Source organism: Lissotriton vulgaris, chromosome 5, assembly GCF_964263255.1.
Source record: "Lissotriton vulgaris chromosome 5, aLisVul1.2, whole genome shotgun sequence".
NCBI lineage: Eukaryota > Metazoa > Chordata > Amphibia > Caudata > Salamandridae > Lissotriton > Lissotriton vulgaris.
The window spans coordinates 904,954,000-904,971,563 of record NC_141693.1 but is presented as its reverse complement, the minus strand read 5'-3'; the positions used below and the strand labels follow the sequence as shown (position 1 = coordinate 904,971,563).

General features: G+C 45.6%; 1 protein-coding gene across 1 annotated transcript in view; it reads right to left on the bottom strand.

Annotated features, from left to right (window-relative positions):
• CC2D2B (coiled-coil and C2 domain containing 2B) overlaps nucleotides 1–17,564 on the bottom strand; it is a 1,912,120-nt gene that overhangs the window by 448,718 nt on the left and 1,445,838 nt on the right. Inside the window, exon 29 of the mRNA XM_086919535.1 lies at nucleotides 5,628–5,737. Coding sequence (XP_086775661.1) covers nucleotides 5,628–5,737 — 110 coding nt within the window. The remainder of the gene's footprint in view (nucleotides 1–5,627; nucleotides 5,738–17,564) is intronic.

Here is a 17,564-nt window from a genome sequence, read left to right as displayed (position 1 = left end):
GGATCGGTGGAAATGCATAGAGGAACCTCCCCGTCCAGGCTATCGATAGGGCATTGCCCAAAGAGTCTTGGTGATGGAACCTGCTGGCGTAGGCTGGACACTTTCTGTTGGTTGGAGTTGCAAAAAGGTCCACCTCTGGTGTGCCCCATTCTTGAAAGATTAGATCTAGAACTTGTAGCTTCAGCTCCCACTCGTGAGTGACTGAGGCGAGCCTGCTCAGTCTGTCTGCGCCTTCGTTGAGCACTCCTGGTAAGTGCTCCGCCCTCAGAGAAATTCCGTGAAGAATCGCCCATTCCAGAATCTGCTGAGCCTCTCGTGACAAGGGAAGTGACCTGGTCCCTCCCTCCTTGTTCACATAATGCATAGCCGTGGTGTTGTCTGTCCTGACTAGCACCTGTGAACCCCGGAGACGCGGAAGAAAGGCTTGAAGGGCCAGCCTGATTGCTCTCAGCTCCAACAGGTTGATGTGTAGCTTTTGGTCGCTTGGGGACCAATGGCCGCTGACCTGCAGGTCCTGCATCACAGCTCCCCATCCCTCCAATGACGCATCCGTCGTCAGTATGTGAGGTGATGGAACGCTTGCGAAGGATAGACCTCGGCATAAGTTTTGCTGATTTGACCACCAACGCACTGCCTCCTTCATGTCTCGAGTGACCAGTACTTTGTCGTCGAACGATCCGTGCACTTGTTGCCACTGGAGGTCCAGTTGCTCCTGCAGGGGGCGCATCCGGAGCCTGCAGTGCGGGATCAGGGGGATACAGGATGACATTACCCCCAGCAGCGACTTGTAGCTGCGTACAGAAAGACACTTTTTTCTTTGAAGGTTTCCTGCTAATCTTTGCAGTTTCTGAATCCTCTCTTGAGTCGGAAAAGCCTTGGAAAGCTGCGAATCCAGTATTGCTCCGAGGAACCTCGCCCTCCGTGACGGCAGCAGCGTGGATTTGTCTCTGTTCAAGGTGAGACCCAGATTGTGGAACAGAGTGGTGCAAGCCTGCACCGCGTCCTGCGCTAATGTTTTGGTCGGGGCCTTCAGTAACCAATCGTCCAGGTAAGGCAAGACCTGGAAGTGGTGTTTTCTCAGGAATGCTGCGACAGGTGCCAGCACCTTCGTAAAAATCCTTGGAGCAGAGCGAAGGCCGAATGGCAAGACTCTGAATTGAAAATGGCTCTTGGCTACTGTGAAGCGTAGGAACCTTCTGTGCGCTGGGTGAATTGGGACATGGAAGTACGCATCCTCCAGGTCGAGTGTGGCCATATAATCCCCCGGGTTGACCATCTTCAAAACATCCTGCAGGGATACCATCCTGAAGGATAGGGAGATGAGATAGGCATTTAGCTCCCTGAGGTCCAGGATGGGACGCCATTTCTCCTGCGTTTTTCTCACCAGGAAGAACCTGGAGTAGAAACCCTGGCCTCGTTGATTGGAGGGGACCGGTTCTATCGCTCCGTTGCGGAGCATCTGTCGAACCTCTAGCCGTAGGAGATGGAGATGTCGTGATGGTATGGCTGATGGGGGTCTGGGTGGAGGGACTTCCGTAAACTCTAAAGTATGTCCTCGTTTGATGATGTTGAGCACCCAACGGTCCGATGTAATTTGGGACCAATTCAGAAGGAATTTTGACACCCTGCCTCCAACTGATGATCTCTTGGAGGAGGGAGCAGTAGGCAGAGCCAGGAGGCCGCTATTGGCGTTTAGACGAGTCCCGTCCACGGGCAGCCTGCTTGCCCTTATTGTATGGCCGTGAATAACCAGAGGACTGGCCCTGTCTCTGCTGGTAGGACTGGCGATTTGGCTGGTATCCAGAGCTGGTCGAAGAATAGCGCTGTTGTTGATATGCGCCCCTGTAAGTGCCACCTCTGCCTCTTGTGCCCCTAAAAGGAGTTTTGCGGTACTGGAGCGTTCCCAACGATCTAGCTGTCTCCGTGTCCTTTTTTATCTCCTGAAGTGTGTCGTCGATTAATTTGCCGAAGAGTGCCTCGCCGTCAAAAGGTAGATCAAGGACCTTATTTTGGATTTCTGGCCTAAACCAAGTCGCTTTTAGCCACCCCTGGCGTCTTAACACTGCCGCTCCTGCCAAAGCTCTAAAGGACGTAGTGGCAATGTCCATGGCACAGTCTATGATCTCCATGGAGACCGCTTCACCTTCTTGCAAGGTCTTCTTGGCTTCCAGTCCTGATTCTGGAGGAAGTTGATCCAAATAGGGAGCTATATCGCACCACAACTGGCGATCATATCGTCCCAATATTGCCAAAGCATTGGCTGCGCGAACCAGAAGGCTAGCAATGGATGAAAATCTCTTGCCTGTGCTATCCAACCGACGTCCATCCTTATCGGGAGGGGCCGTTAAGGGAGCAGAAGGGTTCCATGACTTCCTTTGCGCTGCCTGTGAGATTACAGAGTCCGGCCTGGGATGACCTGTCAGGGCAGCCGGTCCATCCTCCGCGCGGTAGCACAGGGACTACCGTGGCTGGGTTTTTCATGGTCTTTAAACCCTCCTCCCATATATGTTCCACAATCGGAATGGACCCCGTAGACTTACGGTGTGTGTCTTTAAAATCATACAAGAAACAATCCGTGGTTTGCGCAGGCAAGACCAACTTAAATCGGCCGGCTGCACGTTCCATCAGTTGGTGAAAACTACCAATGTCAGCAGGAGGAGAATCGCCTAGGTCCTGGTGTGGCGAAGCCTGATCCGGGTGGACGTAATCATTGTATTCATCTCCATCCTGATCCGAGTCCGGACGATTATCGGAAGACACATCCGTTTCGTTATCATGATCCCTATCCGGATCATCTGCTGGTTCAGACGGAGCCTGGCCGGTGAAATCCTCGTCGACGAGATAGGAATGGTAGAAGTCGTCGTCGACGCCACCGACGACGAGCCCGCCGTCGATGTCGAAATTGTTGTCGTCGTTGAAGCACTCGTCGACGACATGACCATCGTCGACACCGTCGTCGACACCGTCGTCGTCGATGTGGTCGTCGTCGACGTCGTCGTCGGTACCGCCGTCGACGACGATGGCTTCTTCGTCGACGATGCCTTCACCTTCGTCGACGATGTCGTCGGCATACTGCCCGTCGACGCCGTAGTCGTCGAGCTCTTCTTCGACGACGACGGAGCTTTAGCCGTCGACGCTCCCGTCGACGAGTCCGTCGAGGGAACCAATTGGATCTTGGGCTTCATTTTCGTCGTTGACGGAGCCACCGTCGACGATGTCTTCGTCGTAAAGGACTTGGAACTCCTCTCAGAAGAGTGTGATGAGGGTTTCTTGAAGGCTGGGTCTGTCTTCTCACCCTTAGGAGGCGAAACCAGTTCTGCCTTGCCCGACCCACTGTGGTGGGGGGATTCTCCTGAACCCCGGCCATCAGACTCACTGGGGGTCTTCCTTGAAGCCTTAGAGGGGCGCCCAGTAGAGGAAGAAGGGGAACCTCTACCCCTTTTCACTGACCTTCTAGAAGAAGCGCAGGACACTGATTCCTCCTCATCACTGGAAACTCCATGTTTCCTCTCCTTCTGCCTCTGCAACCATGTAAGAAGCCTTCCAGCACGATCTCTCAAGGTCTTGGTGGAGAGAGTGCGGCAAATTCGACAGTCCTCTGCCTTGTGATCAGGATATAGGCAGTAAATGCAATCCTTGTGTTTGTCTTCCACAAACAGCCTCTTCTTACCACAGGTGGAACAGGGTTTAAAAAGGGCTTTTTTCTTCTCAACTTCAGCCATTTTGATGAAGAAAGAGGTTTCCTGAAGAATCTGAAGAAAAATCTGAAGAAATATCTATAGAAATGAGTTTTAAAGAGTAGAAATAGAGCAGAGCTCAATGGAGACTCCCTAGCACAACGTGCAGTAGAAAATCTGAGGCTCTGAGGTTCCTTCAGGAAGGTTCTAAGGGTGAGGCTCTTCTGATTGGCTGACGCCTAGAGTTTGGTCTCTTTTACAAAAAGAGGCTGATATGTTACAAAAGGGAATGAGGCCTAGGCCTTTACTTTCTCTTTTGTACCTACTACTATGATATTTTTTATTACCGAGACTCCCAGTCCGACGACGGGGAATGATACAAAGCATGGGAATCTATGAAAGTTCCAATACTGGGGCAATAGTAAATAATAGACTTATTGGTACAAAAACATTTGAAATTCACTGAAAAAAACTGATGGTTACAGAAACATTATAGTTAGGTACATTTAGTAAGTGTGTTTACATATTTGTTCCAAGACAAATTAAATTAAATTCACTGAAAAAACCAAAGGTGAAAGTAGCGCTATGGTAAGCCTAGAATTTCTTTGTTAAGTAACAATTTTAAGAACACAGAAATTAATGAGTTATAGCTATCAGAGCTAACTATAACTTGCACTTCTGCCATGCACTGCTTACGACTCCACAAATTACTTCACTCATAACGGTATGCAACGTTTACAACGCGCGCGTTACCACGACGTACCATTACTACGCGGTTGTAACAACGAAAGTTGTTACAACGATTTGCGCTGGGGGGCGCTCGAGGATAGTAAATCATTTAATTTACTATCCCAACACCTTCCCTACTATCCATGGGGACTGGTGTTGGAATAGTAAATTAAATGTTTTAAATTTGCGCCCCCCCAACGCAAGTCGTTGTAACGACTTGCGTTGTTACAACCGCGTTGTAATGGTACATCGTTGTAACGCGCGCGTGGTAACGTCATATATCCCTCATAACACGTTGCAATCCATCATTGGTGACATCACTCATGGCATCTCAAATGAAATACTTGACAAATGAAACTCTAGAGCATTGGTCTGAATGACCCTATGAACATCAGTAGACAAGTGAGAGAATGATAAGTACTAATACATATTGACTTTTTATTGATTCTCAATTCTGTTTCATTGGGTGTCAATTGTCTTGGCAATAGAAAAACTAAATAAAGAGAAGATTTGTGAACATGCAAAAAATTGAAAGATGAGTCAACGTTGTTGAATTACTTACATGCACATATCAAGACTAAGGGCATAACTTAGGGTTTGGCGGAGAGGATACTCTATTGCAACTTCATCAAACCCTCAGTCAGCCTGATTTGCAGGTTGGCAGACCGTTAGTATATCAACAACAGAGCCTACTCCAGCTCTGTTATCTATATAGTACTCTGTTGGGCCTTCAGAGTTTTGGCAATTTGACCGCCAGCCCGATTTCGAGTGGTCGGTCAAATGGCCAGGTTTCACAGTCCGTCACCACAGGGTTAAAACATGTGACAGTCAAATCTTTCAAATTACCCACACACCATGGGAGACAACTCCCATGGTGTGGGAGTCATTCGTTTTTGAATTTCGAAAAACAAACTCCAGCTTTGGGAGTTTGCTTTTGAAAAAACAAAAACATGTCAAAAGTTTGAAGAATGTCTGTGAGTTTGATGGTACGGCGTCAAACGTTTAATATATTGATAGAAAGCGCTGTGACAGTGGACCCTGCCAATGACAAGGAATGCCAGCAGACATCACTAAATGCGGACAATGGGCACCCCATCACCCTGAAGAAGTACAAACTGTACTCTGCACTCTAAATCAGGTACTAATTTGTCTGATGCACAAAGAAAAACTTTCATTGAATATATTGAATGCATATTTTAAGATTTTATCCCAATTGCTTACTTCAAAACAAGCTGAAGCTCTTCATTCCAACAAGGGTTACATCCAGCCGCGATACAAGTCTGATAAACCGCATTCTGGAATGAAACTTCAATGAATGGATACACAGTGACCTAAACAAAATAAGAGAACAACCTCTTACTTGTGATGAGTAAATCATTTGAGAACATTTTTGACATTCAACCAAACATCCACTAAAACGAAACATATAGAAATCACGTTCTGGATAGTGTTTGAAAAGGGAATATGCAGTTTCTATAAGTGACAAAGGGGACATGGCGGCGCTATATTAAATACCAATAATTATTAAATCCTATATGGCACCATGCAATGGTGCTATGAAACTTGTCATTCATTCATTTCCTAGTTTCAAGCTAGTTGTGACAACCCAAAATAATTAAGAAACGAGATACATCAATCCGTACTAGAGTCAATTATTTTTAAAACTCTGAAATCGGTGACTAACTTTCCAGATATCCTTAGATTTATTTTTTTCCTTAAATTCACGCTTCTTAGCAAATTTTTTGACTTGCAAGGCCAATGCGTGAGTGCAGGAATCTATCTACATGTTAATGTTCAACTGCAAAGTTAGGTTGAAAATGTCATTATTTTAAATTGAACAAAATCTGTGCAAAAAAATGCTAGCTTTATATTCGTTACTTTATTACAGGCTTGAGAAGCACGTGAGCTACTCGTAGCTCGCCAGCTACCTGTAAGGAGCTCAATTGTACTGCCTTCCAGCCTACGAAATTAGACGTTTTTGCTTGAATTAATATATGTATGTCAAAATTGAAATTGGTTTAATTCGTTTTTGTTATTTCACTTTCAAAAACGCATTTAGGTGGAGAATAAAGGAGAATGGTGTACGGCTTTGTGTTTTTGTCTGGGTCTATCTTGGAGCTAGTCGCTTTGGGATAAGGGCCAAGCCAGGCATTTGGCTTGAGTCCATCTAGACCGCAGCTTAGCTTGCCTAACTCTATTTGATAGAGCCTTGGAAATTCACAGCTCACATTTGTGGGCAGTTCTAATGTTTGTTCATAGCAAGCAAAGCTTTGTTTGGTTGATTGTTATATTTATCCAATAATTATCATGGTATTCCATGACAGTTCTGTTCATTTTTAGATATCTTAGTCAGAAGCGATTCTATAGAATCTACTCTGTTTTCAGAGCACACAATTCCAGAAAATAAATGAATGTGCTTGTATGTAAATGTACAGAAATTTATATAGCGCAAATCACCAAGCGGTTTCTAAGCGCTTGCTTAGGGAACCCATCCTGGTATTCCCCTGTGAGTTAACCCCGGCAGGGTATCCACAAGGTGAAAGCCAGGCATCCCACCGCGAGGGGTAGTTGTGGAGATTAAGCAAGTTATTGCCCAGAGTCGCAGAGTGTGAAACCGTGAATCGAGTAGGCACCGAATCGAGTAGGCACCGGAGAGAGAATTGTCGAGTCCATGGACATTTTAGGACTCAAGACCCCGCCAAGCCGGGCATTGAACCCTGGTCCCGGGCTGACCTCTGCTTCCAGGTCTGCCTCCTCTAACCAGTGAGCCACACTTCTCCACATTCATTGGTTTTTACTTGAATTAGTCTCAAAAAGCCCCACCTATTTACTGCACCAGCTACTATAGGTCTTATTCACAAAAGTGTTTTTGGCCATTAACACAGATTTGCCACAGACAAGTACCTTATTTACATCAGTCAGAAACTCACAAAGGGATTTGTGGTGAGCCTAAAAGCATTTACTACTGAAGATTTCACTGCCACAGTGCACCAAATCCACAGTAGGAAATCCCACTCAAGCAGTGAGAAGCGGGTGTTCCCAGGTGTGGTTGGCCTTGAAATTTTGGGAATGCCCACAAACATACATATTTGTGGGCATTGCCACACTTTGATCTGACCTCTTTTCACTCTGGAGATTTTACTCCTCGAGGCTGGAGTAACGGCCCTATATGATGGACATGAAGACAACTCACAATCTAATTTACTAGGGGAGAAGTGGAGGAGCTTTCTCGTCAGGAAGAAATGTTTTACCAAGGGGAGAAAAAAAAGTGTGCGTTTGCGCAAAGGTTTTACTCTGTACAATGGGAGAGCATGGAAATAGTCACAGGATATTCCTAATGGTACACATGGAAACCTGAGCCTGGCACAGCTTTTCAGTGGTACAGCTCAGAATGTTGGTGGATAGGAAAAAAATGGTTGTCTAAAATATGTTCAGACACAGATAAAACTCTCAACTTTTATGGGATTGTTTTGTAATAGAGCCCACCACTTTTAAACAAGATATTGAATTCAGATTCTGCTGAGAATTTAACTTTACCGAAACATGATATGATGATAAAATTATTTATAGAGCGCACCAGGGGTTTCTTGGCGCTTGGGTGAAGGGGCTTAAGACCGAGGCAATGTGTAAGAGTTAGTTGTATGCCTGGGAGAAAAGCCAAGTTTTAAGCGATTTCCTGAATTGTGAATAGGAGGGTATTTGGCGCAGTTCCGGAGGGAGAGAATTCCAAAGAAGTGGTGCTTGGGTCGAGAATCTCAGACCACCGGGTTTTTTTCATTTGAATATGCAAGGGGACAAGAGGTTCAGACTGGAGGAGTGTAGGTCGCGGGGAGGGACATAACGATGGATTCGGGAAGCAATAAAGGAGGGTCCATGGGATGACAGGGCTCTGTGGGTCAGGCAGCCAAGTTTGAAGATGCTGCACTGGGTCACTGGGAGCCAGTGAAGGCTCTTGAGTAGGGGTCTGGTGTGGCTAAACTTCGGCTGGCCATGGATTAGCCTAGCTGCTTGATTCTGGACCAGTTGAAGTCAGTGAGATTGCTAGGCAGGAACTCCGGCATATAGTGAGTTGGCGTAGTCAACGCGAGACATGACTAGGGCCAGGGTAACTTGGATGAGGGCTTTATGTGATAGAAATCTACTTATTTTCCTAATTCTGCGTAGATGTAAAAAACAGACAGAAACCACCGAGTTATTTGGGCCTTCATGGAGAGTTCACTACTGATAATGACCCCTAGGCTCTTGACCGAGTTGACTGGGGATGGCGGGCAGCCCAGGCAGAGGGGCCAAAAATTGGAGTTCCAAGGGTTGCCTGGGGGCCCTGTGAGGACCAGCTCTGTCTTAGCGGGATTAAGCTTTAGCTGGTTTGCGTTCATCCAGCTACTGATGAAGCCCATAGTGGATTGAGCATTCTCTATAGAGGAGGGAGAGGAATCGATGTTGAAGATAAGCTGGAGGTCATCAGCATTATTAAATATGACTACTGCTCTTTTCTGGAGTTCAGAGATCAGGGGGAGGATGTACAAGTTAAACAAAAGGGGAGAAAAGGAGGAGCCCTGAGGGACTCCGCAGGTAAGTATTTTTTCCACATAGGAGAACCTGGAAAGGCAAACCGCTTGATAGCGGTAGTTGAGAAATGAGGTGAGCCATCTCAACGGTGTGCCCCGGATGCCGGCGCTCTCGACCCAATCGTGTAAAAAGTTGTAGTCAACGGTGTAGAAAGCCGCTGACAGATCCAGGAGCACCAGTGCCTGCATGATGTTCTGATCGGCCCCCTTTCTAAGTTCATCATGGACGGCCAGGGCAATAGACTCGGTGGAGTGTTGGGGCCTAAAGCCAGCTTGATGGGGGTCTAGGAGTTTTCCACAAAAGTGCTCAGGCAATTTGCTATGAAGGCCTCCAGAATTTTTCCCAGGAAGGGAGGCAACGATATAGGGTGGAAATTATTAAGTACCTGGGGGTCAGCACCTGCTTTTTTGATATTAGGTGAGGCTACCGCAGTTTTAAAGGAATTGGGGACAATGCCCGTGGTGAGAGAGTTAGTAAGGAGAGAAAGGGGGGGATCGGGGATATTGAGAAAGATCTCCCGGGCAATGTGAGGTGGGCAGCTGTCCCAAGGGCAGCCAGAGCGAACTTTTTTGAGGAGGGAGAAGAAAACCTCCTGAGTGATCAAACGGAAGTGAACAAAGAGAGAGGGGTTGTGGGGAGCGCAACTGGGAGCGGGGGTGAGGCGACCTTGGGGATACTGATTTTGATGTTGGTAATATTAAGGGAGTCGCAGAGCGATTGTGATGGCATGGGTTTGACAGTGACACGGTCGGGTTTCACAAGTTCGTTCACAATGGAGAAGATGTCTTTGGCTTTACTAGTCGAGTCCAAGATCTTTGAGGAGAAGTATTCAGATTTGGCTGTAAGAATGGCATTTTTGTAGTTCTTTAAGGCTGAGATAAAGATGGATTTTTAAGGGGACAGTAGTCGAGTCTCCACTTGCGCTCGGTTTGGTGTAGGGCAAGTTTTCTGTCCTTGAAGTCCTTAGTGAAGCAATGCTGGGCATCGTGGGGCCTCTTGTTTTTGAGTTTTTTCAGGGGAGCAAAGTTATCTCTTGCCAGGGCCAACCAGGAGTTAAGGTCTTCATCCTGAGTGTGTGGTGAAACTGGGGGTCCGGTGGGCTGAGAGGTACTAGGCGTGGAGGTAGATAGAAATGTGCGAAGAGTAGGAATAATTTTTACACAACTCCAGTGTAGGAAGGTGGATATCTGACCATGGTTACCCCCAAACTTTTTGCCTGGTGTTTAGCTGGTTTTTGACATAGTTGGCCTGGGATCCTGCTATTCAGGGCCCCAGGCTAATTGCTCTCTCCTCCTTAAAATGGACTCCATGTACCTTAGGTACATACACAATTGGAAATGGTTCACCTTATTGGCCCCTGTAACAGTGTACCCTAGGTACCCAGGGCATAGGTGTTTCCAAGGCCTACCAGGGGCTGCAGCATGTATTGTGCCACCCCTGGCCTGGCCTCCATATTTGACACAACTGGCTGATCACTCAGCTGGGGCAAGTTGGTGTATTCACCTCTGGCTTAGGTGTAGTATATCTATACCTGACCTAAACTGGACACATATGTTCCTATCAGCCACTCCTATGGAAGGCCTCATCAATCCTGGAGGCAGAGTGCTTGGAAATATGTGAGATGGTGCTCTAGCATGAGCTGGGCCTGTCTGCAGCTGTCGGGAACAACTCCCTTGGCTGTTCCGGGATATTGCCAAACCATATACTCTTAAGTGCATTATAACCCTTGCGGTTATTTGCTAACTTTGGTTTGGCTTTATCAAAACATGTTGAGTAAGGTGTCATACGATTTGGAATACTATCCCCTCGACAGTTTTGTCGACGGGGATAGCATTCCACCCTTCTAGAGGGACTCAACATGTACATAACCTGAACCCCGGTTAAAGTTAATCAGAGCCTCAGCATCACAAAATGGATGCTGCCACACAGACACAAGTCTGACCTCCTGCTGCTGGGAGTCCTTCCAGCGAGGGAGGCTTGGACAAAGGGTTTCCTGCCTTGGGAGATGCGAGCACCACCCCAGACAGGATTTTGTGTATTGGGTAGGACAGGGCTGAATAGAATCAGACATGCCCGGGGCACACAAGGTGTCCTCGTGCATAAGCCAGTCCAAACCGGTCTTGGGACTTTCCAGACCCAGGCCTGGTGAGGAGCTGGACAAAGGAAAGGGGGTGTAACCGCCCCCCTTCCTGGTCCCACCCAGAGGAGGGACCTAGCAGGTGATCCACCGCTCAGATTGGGAATAAGAGTGGGAGCAGTACCAAAGCACCTCAGATCATCCTGAATCAACTTGAAACTAAGAAGACGACTGGACTTCAACATTCTGCTGCACAGAAGACTGAAGAGCATCTCCCTTGTGGCCTAGGAGTGGCCACCCTGTGAACACAGGCACCATCCAGCAGCTCGACTTCTGCTTTGCCGCCGCCTCCCGCTGGAGCCCGAGCCCAAAGCCTGACGAGACCCAGACTCCCAGACTTGTCACAGCCCGATCCACAGTCCCTGCAAAGAAGGGACCCGTGGAGGCACCGAGAGACGTGGGACCGGATATCTTGAAAGACCCCCGAGAAGCTGACTGCGCAGCACCCGAGGCACCCTCGACCCTGTACTTTGGGGTTTGAGAAGCCCCATAACCGAGCAGCCCTTGCACCGAAGATCAGCCCCCCCAGCATCTCCACAATCTGCGTGGGGCCCTTTTGCATCGTGCCACTTGACGCGCCATCCCGGCCACTTGCCACGTGGTCAACGGCCATCTAGGCAATGAAACCTACAATTTACACTGCTGGTCTGGTTGCTCCAGACTTGCCCTCGCCCCTGTAAAAAGAAGCACCAGCTCTGACCTTGCTGGTCCGAGTTAGAAGCTTGCATTGATTCCTGCGTGGCTTGCATTAGCCAAGGCCTGTTTGCACCGATCAAGAAGCCGACACCGCCATCAGCTAGAACCTTTGTGGGACAGCTCGTGACCAATGCCTGGACATCCTCGACCTCTTCGTGTCCACGTGGCTGCAGAGACAATCTTCACCTCATCGCCTGTTTGCACCCGACATCGCCTGGTTCCATCCTGGTTCCACGGTAGTCACTGGCTAGTGACTTTGAACATTGTCCCCTCTGCTTTCAGGTCTTCACCACTTCAGATCCACCCTTGGATCCACCGGAACTCTTCACATCGAGCCGCCTGCAGCATCTTCAGCTCCAAGCACCATCGACCTGCGTGACGAAACCCGACACTACTTCGCACCTGTGCACCCGCTTCCTGTGGGTGAGGTAACTCAGCACCGCCAGTGTTCCCACACTGGTACACACCTCTAGTGCCTGTGTCTTAAGTTTCATTCTTCTAGGTCACTCGGAAGGTTCCTTAATAACTAACTTTGTAACTTTTACTCACCATTGACTTAACATTGGTATATGCGTGCACTTTCCGCACTGCACCCGAGTCCAGCGGGCCTCTCCCGACTTTATCACTGTTAGTCCCGAACAGCTCCAGCGATTCCCCAGGCCATAGGGCCTACTTCCTTTCAGCTAGGTGGTTCTTATACCACTATTTTAGTATATGGTTTAGGTGGCCCCTAGGGCTCATCCAAATTGTGCAACTTTTGTATATTTAAACTGTGTTTTGTTTTAACGCATATGCTTCTGTGCTCATAAAGAGTATAGGGGATATTTGTAGTAAATAAATATATATATATATTTTCAATATATATCTGTGTGGTGTCCTTTCATTTGGTATTCAAGGGGATTGTGTATGGTAAAACAGCTTGCTTCACATGCCTTTACAGAGTTTAGCCTAAGACTGCTTTGTCCACGCTACTAGGATAGCTGGTCTATAAGGTTGACTTACAACCAATCATCATAAGGGTTGCTTGGCATGGTACAAGGTGATCACTAGAACTAGTGAGCATCATATACCAGGCCAACTTCTCACATCCAGTTCCTGGTCATGGGAGGATCGGGGTGGGGGCTTTGGTGATAGAGGGGGTGGGGATGGAGAAAGCAATAAAAAGGTGGTCAGACCAGGTACAGGGATAGATCTGGAGATCGGTGATGTCGAGGTTTGAAGTCCAGACCTAGTCCAGGGTGTGTCCTTTTATATGGGTGGCTACTTCGATGTGCTGGGTGAAGTACATGCCATTGAGCAACTCAGAGAAGTCTATCGAGCAGGGGCTTTCACGCGGGTCATGTGGCCAGTAATTAAAGTCCCCTATGATCAGGATTCTGGCATGATTAATCGCCAGCTCCGCTGTCAGGTTGCCGAATAGTTGGAGAAAATTAGGCATGTGGGCAGGGGACCTGTAAAATAGGGCACATGTGAAAGGAGAGCCCTTGGATTCAAGCTTGAACAAAAGGATATGTAAAGAAACTGAGGAAAAAAACAAGTTACTTACCTGTACACTATGGTTCTACAGTACTTCATAGATTCCATGCTTGAATTTTCCCCGTTGTTGAGGTGGGAGTCCAAAGGTATTTATAACAAGTAGTTCAAATAAAGCATTGCCCAGCAAAGCTTAAACAAGTGACATTGTAAACTAATTCATATTGTTTGTTAAGAACCAAACTGCAACCAATCAGGAAGCAGCAAAATCACTGTTCCCCCTTAAAGGCCAAAATACCTCAGATTTCTCAGCTTGAGTATAAATGTAATTTAGGTGAGATATTTGATGTAGAGAGCTCCTTTCGAGGAGGATAAAGGGTGGCCTGTGAATCTATGAAGGATATCAATATTAGAGAACCACAGCGTACAGGTAAATAACTTGTTTTTTCTCCAGTATTGAATTTTTCATTAATTCCCATGGGTATGCCCCCTGAATATCGAACCCACAATGTGAGTGGGAGAAAATATCGAGGACAAAATATAAAAGAAATATATTGACAAGTCTTGATTTTCTATACCTATCTGCACATCTATGTACATATGCAATACGTTTATCTTTCAGGTACGTAGATGTGGAGTTAGGAATAGTAAATCTATACTTCCCTATAAGGACCTACCTTTCAATATTTTGCCCCTCGATATTGTGCCCTCAATATATTTATACCATTACATTGTTGGTGTCGATATTCAATAGCACAATCAATCACATGGTTCAATCCAAATAGCAAGCAGCAATGATGTATGTGGAGGTGGGATGTGTAAGTAGCAGGTAAGAACCTTTACACTGTTCTGATGATGATTATAATTAATATTATCATTATCATCATCTAAGAGAACGCTCACCTTATTTAGTATTATTATTATTATTTTTAATATTAATTCTTTATATTCTTCTTCTTCTTCTCATTATTATTATTATTATTATTATTATTATTATTATTATTATTATTATTATTATTATTATTATTATTATTATTATTATCATCATCATTTAAGGGAAAGCTCACCTCATTGAAACAGGTGGCTGCTTGACCAACTGCTGCATTGTCTTTTACTGTTGCATCCAACAGGTAGTATTTGGTCAACATATGCCAATTAGTTTATGTAGCAGCTCTCACAGCGAGAGCAGACAAGCGGTCATAGGCGGAGCACTCACCTTGATGAAAGTGTGACAACAGGGGATTTCGGCTTGTCTCTCGTCAGTTCTAACAAATTTTTAAAACAAACTCATACTACGGGAGAGTGTTACTTAAGGGAATACCGCGGTGCAGGAACAAATTGTTCCAGTACTTCCGCACTTCAGGAAGCAAGGTGACCTAGGCCCTGGGATCGGTAAGGTCCTGACGAAGGCCGGCGTGACCATGTACTATGGGCACATAACTACGGCTGAAACTTATAGACAAATTGGCAGTAAGAAGGGGTGTAAGGAGTTCATAATCTCTTCCCGTCACCACCTTCGCGTTTTTATTCCTGGCCAGAGGGTCCAGGAATACATTTTACGCATAGCGATACCTCCGAGCTAGTTTTAACTCACACTGCACTTCCACTTCCGGGGATCCCAGTAAATTATTCTATAATTTTTACATGTTATATCTTGTCTTCCCCTACCGTATTGCTCCACCCCAGGCGTTGGTTTGCACTGGGGTGTACTGAAGCAGCCCTATGATGAAGCATGTCACACAACTGTGTGAGTGAGAGCAGTATTTTTACACATAGCATGTGCCACCACATATACAGATATTTTTTCACACTCTTCTCCTTTTGGTGTGTTCAAGTAGCTCTGCATGTGTCTGCTAAGGATACTACAGCAAACAAGGCAGTAGAAGTGGCTACACTTCTTGTGGAGTGCGCTTGGACTTTTCCACCTAATAGACATTTGGGGGCAGATGTATCATCTGTTTTTTTTGTCGCAAACGCTGCGACAAAAAAATCGGCAAATGCGATGTATGAAAAAATCGCATCTCAAAATTAAGGGATCGCAAAAATTGCGATTCCTTAATTTTGCGCAAGCATTTAAGGAATCGCAAAAAGAGATTTCTTCAATGCTATGTAAGAAACAATAATGTTTTGCGATTTCACACTAAGAAATCGCAAATTACCACCAACTTGTAGTTGGTGGTAATTTGCGAATTCTTTTATAAATGCACTTTTTGGCATTTGTAAAGGTGCTATGTGGTGCTCATACATGCCCTTAGGGCATGTATGTGCGCCATATGCACACACCTGTAAATTTCAGGGGTGCAGCAGGGTGTCCTTAAGACACCCTTGAAATTATTCTCAATTTGCAATTAGCAAATTGCAAATCGCAAATTGAGAATAACTTCCCATTCCTTCCTATGGGCCTCCTGGCCCGTAGAAATGAATGGGAAATTATTCCTTAATTACGATTAGCAATTTGCTAATCGTAATTAAGGAATTTTAAGAAATCGCAAAAAAATGGTGATTTTCTACATACATCCCAAATTGCAATTCTCAAATAACTATTTCTAAAAAATCGCTATTTGAGAATCGCAAATGATGGTGATGATGCATCTGCCCCCTAGCCTTTTCATGACGGAAAACTATAGCTGCTGAAACCCAACTAGCTATACTGCTTCTTGACAAAGCATGTCCCTTTATCAGAGGTGCAAAGGCTATCAAGAGTTGATCAGATTTTCTATACATTTTAGTTTTCTCAATGTAGAACCTTAAGCATCACCTGACATTCAAGTTATGAATGGCTCTTTCCACTGTATTGGTTAGATTTCTAAAGAATATCTACAGGATTATCAGATAATTGAGAAGACAGCTACATAAGATTTTAGGGGCTAAAATGAGAGCGGTCCTCAAATTGGCTCTATCATCTTTGAATTTTATGTTGGGTTCTTTTATTGTAAAAACTTCAATTTCACTGATTCTTCTGGAAGAACTGAGGGCTAGTAACAAAGCCATCTTCCAGGATAGATAGTTTACTTCTGCCTGATGAATACGTTCAAACGGGCCTCTCATTAATTGTGATAGGACCATATTCGGTGTTAGAAGGCTCCTTAAACAGGATGAAAGCCCTAAAGAGCCTTTTAAGAAATTGCTTAATCAGCCTGTTAAACCATTGTAACATTTTCTTTAATGATATACGACATCTGGGGATATAGCCAGTAGGTGCACCTTTACTGAATTATAGGAAAGACCTGAGAGGGCCAGTTTAGCAGGTATGGAAGAATCTGTTCTAGTGTAGACTTAAAAGGATGAATGTTATTGTGGGAGCACCAAATGCAAAAACAAGTATGCTTTGCTTTTTAAGTCCTATTTGCCATTTAGGATCTGGCTTTAACCAAGATTGCTCTACATTCCTGAGAAATATTTAAGAGATGCAATTTGTTGTAGTCAGGAGCCAAGTTAAACCTCCAGTGTTGGAGAACCAATTTGACCAGTGTTCATTATTACATTTCTTAGTACTGGCCTATGGGGAACATGGTGTTGTTCTGGAGAAGTAGTTATGTGTACCAGAATTGCCTTGACCATGCTGGAGTCACCAGACGTACCTGGCATTGCTGTCTGTTCATCTTGTTCAGGAACCTGGGAATCAATGGAAACAGATGGAATGCATAAGCAACTATCCCTGTTCATGCCATCTGAAATGTATTCTCCTCATGGCACCTTTTATGGTATCTGCTGGCATGGAATCAACATTTGAGGTTGAGGGTTTGTTAGGCATGTTAGCCTTAAGTGGTCTTTCCCCAAACTTTTTGCCTTCAACCTTCCATTTTTGCTGATCTCGTTTTTGTTGCCTTATGAATCTGTGCACTTTACCAATGCTGGTAAGTGCTAAAGTGCTTGTGCTCTCTCCGTTAAATATGATAAATTGGCTTACATCCAACTTAGACATGTCATTTACTTGTAAGTCCCTAGAAAAGTGGGGCTCAAAATACAGTGGGCTTGTAAATTATATGCTACAAGTGGGCCTGCAGCACTACCTGTGCCACCTTCTTTAGTAGCTCTTTAAACATGTCTCAGGCCTGCCACGGTAGCCTGTGTGTGCCATTTAAATAAACCTTTCACCAGGCCCAAAACTTCTTTTTTAATACATACAAGTCACCCCTAAAGTAGGCCCCACACAACCCAGAAGGCAGGGAGCAGTGTATTTAAAAAGGTGGACATGCACTTTTAAGTTTTACATGTCCTGGTTGTGAAAAACCCCTAAATTTGTTTTTCACTGCAAACCTCTCCCATAGGATACAATTGAG